This window comes from Sturnus vulgaris, chromosome 2 (assembly GCF_052056855.1).
Source record: "Sturnus vulgaris isolate bStuVul1 chromosome 2, bStuVul1.hap1, whole genome shotgun sequence".
In the NCBI taxonomy this organism is placed as follows: Eukaryota; Metazoa; Chordata; class Aves; order Passeriformes; family Sturnidae; genus Sturnus; species Sturnus vulgaris.
This window is the reverse complement of record NC_142244.1, coordinates 108,284,387-108,295,714: the sequence shown is the minus strand read 5'-3', so window position 1 is coordinate 108,295,714 and position 11,328 is coordinate 108,284,387. Positions and strand designations below refer to the sequence as shown.

The window sequence follows — 11,328 nt, the reverse complement described above, 5'->3', positions numbered from 1 at the left end:
CTTTTCTTACCAGGAAAGAATGTCAAAGATTCAGGCTGGTCATGACTGAAACTTTTAAAAGACCTGAACTGACAAAGCTTTTAGAGGTGGAGGGGGAGGAGACCAATGGGAGAAAAACATCTCCAGGGAAATTATGAGATTTATGTTTGTAAAGCACTAACCTTTTCTAAGTTTGGTAAAGGAGAACATGCGATTTTGCTTCAAGAAGAGTAAAAATAAGCTACAAAGTATCAGATTAAATTTTCTATGCTTTATGTAGAAACTTTTATTGTAAGGATACAACATAGATAATAAAAAGTAAAAAGTCATATTTCAAATCAAAAGCAAACATAACGATTTTACTCAAATTAACCATCATGAATGCTTTAAATATTAATATCTACAATCAGCAACAGCTTAAATTCTCAGAGCTACTGCAGTTCTGATATTAAAAGGACAAGGTAATGATGTGATTTACTGTGCTACAGGTGTACAGAGAAAACTTGACTGTGAAAAACGTGGGAGACTTAAACCGAGTGTGTTCCTGGATGTAAGAAAGAGATAAAGAAGTGTCAATGACGACATTGTGGGTTTTTTTCTGAGATGGACCCTCTGTATGGTGCATACAAGTAATCAAAATAAACAACAAAAGCGTGAAAGAAGGAATTGCAATCTAAGTCTTCTAAGGAACACAAATTTTCAGAGATAAAACCTAGAAAGATATGCTTTAATATGACAGAGGAAGTAAACAAATAGCCAAATAATCACATTATGAGGACCCTACGTAAATTTTTATAGCAGTGCTCTGTAATATTCAACTCTGTCTTGGTCAAGCCAAAAGTAACTGCTCAGGTACAACATTCTTTAGAATTCTGGTAAGGCATTTTTCAGAATGACATGATATACCATGTAAAACATCAGCACTATACAATAGCAAAAAGTGACTTAAAAATTTACAAAATTACAATTAACAAACCACACACCACCATCTCCAACTCAAGAGATATGTAGGGATTCATGGATGAAGATGAGGATCAATGGTGTTGAGGAGAAGTAATTGAAGACGAGAAAAGCTCTCCCCTTGAATTTCTGGACGTATTCTCATGGAACACATTATATATATAATAGATATTATTATATTGAATTCCAAGCATGGAATTGAAACAGGACATCCTATCTCTGCTAATTGACAGCTCTGTTGTTGAAAGAAGGCCAGAAAACTATGTAGGATGTCCCAGAAGAGGAGCAGTCTGACATGAGTTCCCAGTGCAAATAGGCAACAATGATCCCAAAAGACTAATGATTCTTTAATGTAGGAGCGTAGAGTAATGAGCATAAGTCGGGGAGTTACTGTGTCTCTCTCCCTGGCACTGGTGAGAACAGCACAAGTGGAACCCTCTGTAAAGTTTTGCTATCCACACTTCAAAGGATTTTAGAAACTGGCAAAAGTGTTGCAATGTGCACAATGGATATCTAAGAAATAGGTCTAAAGAAAAAAAGACCTTCAAAGTTTTAGCTAGAAAGCTGTTTATAAGATAAAATATGTTTTACTCATTAAAAAAAAAAAAAAAAAAAAGAAAGTGAATATTGACAGAGATTATTCCTGTGATTTTAGATGGAGAAATGTGTGTCAGGAGCCTAGAAGTTATAAGGTGAATCTGGAAAGCAGTAGCACAGTGCTAATTTTATAGCAAAAACCTGGATAAACAGCTAGTGGACTGGTGGGCTTTAGTGCCTTGGACTGAGTTTGCAGTGAGATGAATGGTGTCCTGTCAAGGCAGAGAGCTAAGAAGAAGTTGCACTTCAGTCAGCTCCATGTTTAACAGTGCCCTCAGGAAGCCAGAAAAGGGAGCTGATGGTCCCCCTCAGCCTCAAAGTCTGATTGCAGCCCAGCCAAGGATGCAGTCTGGCTGCAGCCTGGACAGATTAAGATGTTAGCACTTCCCACTGTACTTTGGGCTATCAATGACTGCAAGTACACTGAATGTACCAGCAGAACTGCTGGGTCACTCCCTAATCCGCTGGTGTTGAAAAGATCTAGGTTAGAAAACTCCTTTCTTTAAAGAGGGTAAGCTAATATGATTATTTTGACAGAACTGAAGGTGCAGTCTGTCTTGTCTGCCAGCAGAATAGAATGCCAAGTGATTTCCCTGTTAGCTACAGAATGAGTAGAAAATTTAGAAACCTGGTGAATGATGATTGAGGCAAAGAGTGCAACGAACTGCTGAAGTTATTTGGAGATCATAAGCATTTGCAATAGAGATTACAGGTGAAGCTTTAAATTAAATATATACCTTTCAAATTCACGTTTGAAGAATAGTAAAAAAGAAAAAAAATAGTTTTAATACCATGACACAAACTTTATCTAATGAGAAATTATATCATTGATTCACTAGAGCGCAGTATTTTTACATACCCAACTTGGATGAAATATGTCTGAATTAAAACCTATAGAAAGATGTATAGATTTTAAAAATCTGCCCATTGATATTCAGATAAAATACATGCCAAATTATAGGCCTATTTGAATGTAATTTTTTATTAGCAGAATATCCTGTTATATTAGTCACAAATGAAAGTGTATCTGTGAACTCACCACTCTCAATTAGCTGTAGTAACATACAGAACTTTAAACTCAAAAATTGGTGCAGTGGATACATAGTAGCCTCCTGCCACTGTAGAGCTAGAATGTGTTTTATTCTTTAAGCCACAACCTTGAACAGTATCTAACTTAATTGAGCTTTTTGCCTGTTACCCATCTGTTATTCTGTATCAGCAGTGTATTCTTCAAGGTAAGTAACTGAAAGCTATTTCTACACTAATATTTTATAACACAATTCCCTTATTCAAGTGCCATTAGCAAGGGTACAGATCAATTCTGCATGATATTTAAAAGAATAATTTAAACCCAAGCTTGCTACAAGCCTTCTCCTAACACCTATTACTTTCTGCTCTCAAGATTTATGGCTTTACCTTCCTGAGGGAGCAGTTCCACTTGGTGGCTGAGTGGAATACTGGTTTGCAGCAATATTTCCTGCTCTTTCCCCATTCTCCTGGGAGGGTGGTAAGAACAAACCTTTCCACCTGCTCTGGCACCCATTTTAGCCTTAGCTAAAATGAATTCAGTTCAGTTCAATTAGCAGAAAACTATGTGTTCTTTTTTCCTTGATGCGTTAGTTTTTTGTTGACTCACCAGGCACAATTCTGCTGTGTCATGAGTGTTCCAACTTCTCAGGTGGGGCAGAAACTTCAAAAGTATCGCTGGGTAAAATAAAGCATGGAAAGCACATTTCAAGGTATCTAATTTCTCTCATTTCTGCTTTTCTTGTAATGGCTGTCACAAAAATGCTACCAGGTTAGAAAGAAGATTTGGTTCACCAAAGAATTGGGTGTGTGCTAGAGCTGGGGCAAGGAAAGCAGTGGCACTTCTGTGGAAGCCACCTCTCATCTCCAGTGAGCAGCTAGATTGGCTCAGGACAGTTTATGGGACTGCACCCTGAAGCATTCCAGATGGCAGATGTTTGGGAGCCCCTTGAACCCACTTTGGACCAAAATATAAGTTATTACTTATATCTAAACACTGAAACACCAATAATGTATCTAAATGTGCAGTTTTGAATTGCTGGGGCTCACAGATGTTTACAGACCCCAAAGATCTATTAATCTTTTTTTAATGGGAAACAACTGAGTGCCTTTCACTGTAAAAAGTTTACAAGTTTCCTTCCTTCCCTAACTTTGCTTACCCCAAAACCTGGTTAACTCTAATCTAGCATTAGCTAAGGTAAATTAGCATATAGTTACAAGAAGAAAAGGCCAGGCCTGGGATATGTGAGGCTTCCTTAAATTTGCTATCTGCCAGTGGAAATATGACAGTGAAGTGCGTGGTCCAATAAGAGTAAATTAAAATTCAGAATTTCTATTTCTGTAACCAAACTGCCATGGCCACATTTTACAAAGAATTGATCTGACAGCAACAATAACATATTCCCTTCTGTGTGTTCTGTTTTCTTTAAGATATGTTAAAAGGCTGATTTTGCACCATTACGGTTTATACTATGTTAGACATCATTTGCTTTCAAGCAGCTGGTAGGAAGGTCTGAACATGGAATAAACTCCTTTTTATATACTCTGGCTAATTCCATTAAAATGTCACCATATGCTCATCCTGCTCCAGAACAAGCACATACTGTTAGGTGAGCTGGTGGTGGGACACAGAAACACTGTAAAATCCCGGCCTTGGGGAAGCTGGAAAACCTCAGGATATTCTGGTCAACATCTCTCATTTGAGTCCACCTCAACTATCTTTGGCTCAGGCTCATGGTGTGCTCCTCCTAAGGAATCCATTGCCCATCCAGGAAGGGGACAGCAGTGCCATCAGGAGTATGTGGTGCAGCACATAGGTAGAACCACTTTTTCCTTAATCCCCACTTATTTCAAAAAACACCCCAGAAAAAATAGGGGAAATGTGAATGGTGGTCAGTCTAATGAATGGATAGTCACAATGAGAAAAGAATGAAAAGCAGCAATGTGCTTGAATTCCAAGACCTTGTTTTAATAAAACATTTATTTTTACAAAAGACATATTGCTTATCATATCCTTATAACAAGATTCCAGATTAAACTTTGTTTTTCTGTAGAAAAAAGTTAACTTCTCTTGTGCTAATCACCAAGTTGAGTTTGCTTTACATTTGATCTTAAAATCAAATTTTATTTTTCAGTACTTATACTAAAAGGAATAGTGTGTGTTTATAGGACATTGGGATCAAATTCTACAATGGAAAAAAGGCTTTTCTCAAGCTAACGGTGCACTGAAGCACTGATGGCATAAAAACAAATGCTTGTTTGGTCTTGTTCTGAAACTGAAGTCTTGCCCTCTGGCCAAGAACCAGATGTGCTACCAGATGAGTGATACAGAGACACTGAACAGCAACACGAGAGAGTGAGGCTGCCAAGACTGCACTGTATCACCTCCGTATCCAAGGCTTTGTCTGAGCTAAAAAAACCTTATAACCACACACAAAACCAACCCAAAACTAAAACAATCTAAAAAAGCCCCAAACAATACAAACAAGTAATCCTTTGTCTGGAAGCTTGTAAACCTATTCATGATTGTACTACAAGGAGCTTGGTAGTACCCATGCAACATCAGATCTTCCAGCAGAAACCAGGCACTTCCACTTTATTCTAAAAGGATTTTCATGCATTTTCCATCAAACAGTTAGGTTTCTGTGAGGGATTTGGGTTTTGGTTGTGAATAGAATGCTTTGTTGTTAATTTAGCTTGAATGTTATGGACAGGCAGAACCAAGATTTTTAAATAAAGACTGTAAAAATTGCTAAGCATCAACATGAAAAATACAAATAAATATTCATAGGATATTCTCAATGTTTTAGCTGGGAAAAAGATTATTTGCCCTGAATAAAATAAACTTCCATGTATATCAGAATACATTAAGAATTAGAATGAGAGAAATGAGTGTTTACATGCACTTCTCAGAGAAGGAAGTACATTTTATAACTACAGCAATGTGATTTCTGGCACTGAAGAGTAAACCAAGTTTCGGTTCCAGTGTGGGGTACACATTTTGTTATAATTATCAAAGAAAAAGACTTTCTGTATGAGTTTGTCTGGAAAATGAAGAGTCAGCAAAACCATTATATAACAGAAGAATTGCATCTACATTTGAGACTTGTTTGGAAGAGAAATACCTTGAAAAATTAAACACCTCCAACCAATATTGCTACATCAGGGAAAAAAAAATCTATTGTAGACTTGGTATAAAAGTTATATTTACAAATATTTTCTTTGTCTATAGCCCTGTGTAAGCAGCATCCTCCCATAATAAGCAGAACATTCCCACAGTTGTAGTCCAAGGTCAAAGCTGCAAAGGCAGTGATTCCAGTCTCAGCTGTACCGTGCATTCCCATAGATATTTTTCAAGTTACAAACTCATAAAAAACACATCTAGATTCCACAGTCAGACTACTAATCTTTACCTCATAGGAAAAATGCTACTGAAGACAACTAAAAGTGCAGAGATGCTATTTTTCTAAAAATTGAAAAGACTTGCCTCTGAAATTAGTGAACAACCCCTCCCCGAATAAGCCAAGAAAGAAAAAGACAAAAAAAGGCTTAAAAGGAAGCATCTAAAATACTAATGCTGAAGAAACACTGATGACTATAACAGGAAACAACCTAGAATGGCAAAGAAATATTCTAGACAAATAAATGACTGTTTTCCCATTACCAGTGATACTCTACAAATGAAAAATTTGTACTTATGTACATTTGGTTTGTAAATCTAGCATCTTTTATTTTTTCAAGGATATTTGGTGAAACTTCTGACCTGTCAGCAAACTTTAGACATCACTTTAATTGGTGCACTGTAGCAGTTTTTTCCTACTGCAAAGCAAACAAAAGGCTTTATTGTGCTTGGGTCTGTGGAAAAGAAAATGCACTTCATTGGGAAAACAAAAGCATGATAATCTAGATTTTGGATAGCTTGCATTTGGAAAACAAGGTTTACTTGAGGCAGGTAGCCCATCAGTCGTCAGTGTTTTGCATAACTTTATAGAGATATTTTCCTACGAAAAAGAACAAGATTTGTAAATCCCATTTGTAAAGATTATCCCCTCTGAGTCCAATTCTGAAAAAACACTTCGAGGGAAAAGACTATATGACTCTATACCTGTCTAAGCTGATAGGGTAGGGCTGACTTCACGGGGAAAAGAAATTGGCAAAATCCACTCCAAAATTATTTTGTTTCTACAAGATCCAAATAACTCAACGGTATTTCCTTTAAAACAAAACAAAACAAACCCCAAAAGCAACAAAGAAACAAGCAAAATTTTAAACCCACAACTTTATGGAAAAAAAATGCAGCTTTTAGAGGGTGATTTAGTCTTCTCTTCGTAGCAGATACTGGTGGAGAAGGTGCAGAATTTTTCTTAAAACTGGATACTTTCTCTGACTCTCTCTCTCAAGGTTCTTCCAGATCACGTGAACCAGAAAATGCTTCAGTTTTAGCCCATATTCAGCAGACAGAAGTAACTTTATTTTCTGTGGTGTTTATTTACTCTGCTCTGCTGCTGCCACTTTTATTTAGCCGAGCTGAGAAGGTGTTTATTTTTCATTTAAGAGTCCACATTTGGACAATCACTACTTCCCTGTCCCTCCTGTGTAAACATCAAGGTCTGGAGGGATGGAAGGCTTCCTTGCTTTGGAGTCCTTATGCCACTTGGAGGACATGGGTCACAGAAAAGTAAGTGTCTAAGAGGAGAGATTCATGGAGAAGCAGACCCGGAAGCGATAATGAAAATAATCAGAAAGAAGGGCTATATGTTGAAAGGCAGAGCAAGGGAATTATTAACGGGAGTGGCTCCATGGGGGATCCCAGTGGGTGCAGCAGAGGCACCAGCCTCAGGGCACCCTGACAGAGCCCTGTTAGCAGCCCTCACAGAGCGCCCATTTGGGCAAGGACATGCCCGATTCTCCCTCCCCGCATGGCAGCACTGAGGAGTTCATTTGGCACACAAGGCATCGCTCCTTAGGACACGCATACACCAAAGCCCTCGATGTCGTTAGTGGTGCCACCTTTTGCCCCTCCGGCGGGAATTTAATTATTTGGACCAATTCAGCGTTCCTTTCTTCACTAATTCACCCTCGTCTTTCCTGCCCCAGACTTCTCAGGTGCTTGTGAAGGCAGCGGGGCGAGTTGCCATTTCCCGGTGGGGTCCCGCGGGGTCGGGAGCTGCTCCCTACGGTGGCAAAACGAGAGAGCGGCGGGAGCTGCCCTGCCCTGCCCTGTTCGAAGCACCCCGGCTTAACATCAGCCGGCCTGGGGAAAGAGGGGCTGGGAAGGGGCATCCCGCGGCCAGGAGGGTGCAATTTGCGCTCATCACATCGCAGCCTGCGGGCAGAGGCTGCCGGCTAACCGGCTCCCCCCGGGCATCGCTGTCTCAGGGAAGGAGGAGGAGGGTTTGGGGTTCTTTTTCATCTCCCCTCCTTCCCCCCGCCTCTTTTCCAGCCAGTAAAGTGTCTGCCCCTTTGAACCGCCGGTACAGCGCCTGCGGCTGCACGCACACACACACACGCACACACACACACCCCCGCCGGCTATAAATAAGTTAAGGAGCCGGACAGAGGGCGAGCGCTGCGCGTCTGCCGGCAGGACCAGGAGGCAGGGACCGCCCCGCCGAGCCTCCCAGGCGGCTCAGCCCGGCCCCGGCCCCGCGGGTGCCATGGCGTGCGCGGAGCGCGGCTGCCGCTGCTGCGCGGAGGGCCGGCGGCACAGCAGCATCCTCTACAGCATCCTCCGCAGCGAGCAGCGGGCGCTGCCGCCGCCCGGGCCGGCGCCCCGGGGCTGCCCGTGCGGGTCTCGGCGGCGGGTGGCCCTGCGGAGCCCGCAGGTGGCTTGCAAGGCGGCCTCGGCCGTGCTGGTGAAGACGCTGCGCTTCGTCCAGAACGTGCCCTGCTTCCAGGAGCTGCCGCTGGAGGAGCAGCTGCTGCTGGTCCGCAGCTGCTGGGCGCCGCTGCTGCTGCTGGGGCTGGCGCAGGACCGGGTGCACCTGGAGACGGTGGAGAGCGCGGAGCCCAGCATGCTGCAGCGCATCCTCACCGCCCGGCAGCAGGGCGAGCAGCCCCCGCCGCGGGCACCGGCACCGGCACCGGGCCGGCAGCACCACGGCCCGCACCTGCCCTCGGCCGGCGAGATCCAGGCTATCAAGGGCTTCCTGGCCAAGTGCTGGAGCCTGGACATCAGCACCAAAGAGTACGCTTACCTCAAGGGGACGGTGCTCTTCAACCCGGGTGAGTGGCCGGGCAGGGCAGCGGGGGCCCTTGGCCGCAGGGCAGCGAGGAGAGCGGGGAGAGCCCGCCTGTATCCCCAGGGATATATCTATGGGCTGACCCGGGGCTTCCCTCAGAGTGAAAGAGGTGCTGGAGTAGAGGGACACGGAGCAAGGCTCCACCTTCTGCCCCTTCCTCAAGAGCCTGGCCGCAGGCAGGGAGTGGGTCCGGCTGCGGCTCGGTCTGGGGTCATGTGAGGGCAGGCACTTTCCGCAGATGCTTTCCACGAATAAAGCGAATTCCAGGCAGTCGGGTCGGGAAAGCTGGGAGTCAGCAGCGGCTCCTTGCTCGTTTCCCTCAGCGGGAGTTCTCCTGCACGGCCCGAGGGCAGCGGCTCTGCCCGTGCCGTGCCCGGGGCTCTGCGCGCCCCGGAGACCGAGGGAAGGCTCGGGCTTCCACCAACAAAGGCTGGTGTGGCTTTTGGTATCGCAGTCATGATCGTTTTTTTTTTTTTTTTGCCGTCTCTCTTTGTGGAGACTCCCATAGGTGCAGCCCTACCAAGGGACTTCTTATCACGTCTGTGACTCACCTGAAAGGCAGCTGGCAGGCTGGACATGGCACTTCCCAAGTACAGCAGTACCCTGTGAAAGTGGGACAGGGCTCTGCTGGCGCTCCCAATGCCAAACTGATAGTTATTGATGGTTAGGTTCCTATAGTGGTACTTTGCATTTATCATTTCTGCTCCTGTAACTTTGCTTTCTACACAGATAAGAGAGGAAAAGTTACTATAGTTAAGGTGAAACTTATGTTGTACAAGTCAAATTTGGAAGCTGGTCTAATGCAAAAAAGATAGAGGCATTGTTCTGGCAGGGAAAAAATCTTCTCTGAAAGGGTGGTCAAGCATTGGAACAGGCTGTCCGTGGAAGTGGTTGAATCACCACCCTTGAAAGTGTTCAAAAATGTGTAGATATGTTGCTCAGGAATGTGGTTTAGTGGTGGACCTGGCAGTGTTAGGTTAATGGCTGGACTCGCTGATCTTGGAGGTCTTTTCCACACAAAATGATTCTGTGGTCATATACAGCCTTAATTCTGCACCTTCTATCTTTCAGTATCCCTACTGTGGTTCATTGGGAAACTTCCTGTTGCATGTTGGAGTCAGTACTTCTTGCCATTTATAAACTGGAGTAGAGACAGTTGTCAAAAGAATGAAAACAATGATTTTTGTAGAAGTGGAAAACTGAAAAAGTTATTTTTGTTGTCTTCCTCACTGTAATGGTGTTTTGGAGAGCATTCTTCAATCAAAGTTTTTATCAACCAATTTGTTTAACACTTAAGTGAATGTTGATAAATATCATGTTTCAGGTTTGTGAAGAAGATAATTCAATATCCAGAGCACCAATATGATAAGAATTTGACCTGCCTAATAAAATTTGGCATGTTGACTTTGTATACAAGAAATCTTCTAGCAATTTAATTTGCTTCTTTCCTTGAGTGATAATTACAGTCCGTGAGCTGTTAGGAGTTGTTCTGTAAGAATAATGTTGTTTCATAAGTAAAAAAGATGTAAACAAAATGATTTATTTCTCTTTTCAGATCTGCCTGGACTGCAGTGTACACAGTACATTGAAGGACTGCAGAGGGAAGCACAACAAGCTCTAAATGAACATGTCAGACTCATTCACAGAGGTGATGAAGCCAGATTTGCCAAGCTGAATGTTGTTCTCTCCTTGTTAAGATCTATTAATGCTAATGTGGTTGCTGAATTATTCTTCAGGCCCATCATTGGAGCAGTGAACATGGATGACATGCTTTTGGAAATGCTTTGTGCAAAATTATAAGTAAAATTATAAAGATGTGTAAAATACTGAAAATTCCAGTGCAAAGGAAGTCCCAGAGCAGGATAGTGTAAAGTATTGTAAATAAACTAACTTATTGTTTTTACATAGATAGTATTTTTGTATTCCATAATAAAATATTCTTCAAGTTCTGAAAGAAATTTTTATTAAACTCGGTGGTTTTGGAATAAGGTTATGGTCATCAAAACAAGCTTTAAGGTTGTAGAAAATGTTCATATCCCAAGTCGACTGGCTATTCTTTTACCATGCCTCTGAATAAAGAACATATTTACTGTATTGTACTTTCAAGGTGAGTAATCCTTGCTTTTTCAAAATAAGCACGGTGTCAGTACCATTCTTAATACTTCTATTGACTTTAACAGAATCAAATCTATGATGGTTATTAAATATTTGCCCAAGGTTTTCTTCCATATGGGGAAGATGTGTTAGGAGTATTTTGAGGCTTAATGAATCTTAAAGTAGCCTCATCCACTCTAATATTTGCAGTAAAACATTCAATTCAACACATTTTGGGCTCCAGGAAAATGAAATAAATCTGTTCCCCAAAACAACAAGCAAATGAAAACTGCTTCCAAAAATATGCAAACAGCAAATGCTGATTAGGGTCAGGAGAACTAGCAGGGTGGACTTCACATTTTATTTCATCTAGGTAACTGCTAACTGGGACTTCAGTAGTCAGATTCTCCACACTACTTATTCCTATTGA

At 42.2% G+C, this 11,328-nt stretch overlaps 1 protein-coding gene across 1 annotated transcript; it reads left to right on the top strand.

The window, feature by feature from the left end:
* The first annotated feature begins 8,101 nt into the window (after positions 1-8,101).
* NR0B1 (nuclear receptor subfamily 0 group B member 1) lies at positions 8,102-10,903 on the top strand. The gene is made up of 2 exons (XM_014878035.2): positions 8,102-8,787; positions 10,360-10,903. The coding sequence occupies exons 1-2, from the start codon at positions 8,220-8,222 to the stop codon at positions 10,602-10,604; spliced, it is 813 nt and encodes a 270-aa protein (XP_014733521.1). The 5' UTR covers positions 8,102-8,219; the 3' UTR covers positions 10,605-10,903.
* The last annotated feature ends 425 nt before the right edge of the window (positions 10,904-11,328 follow it).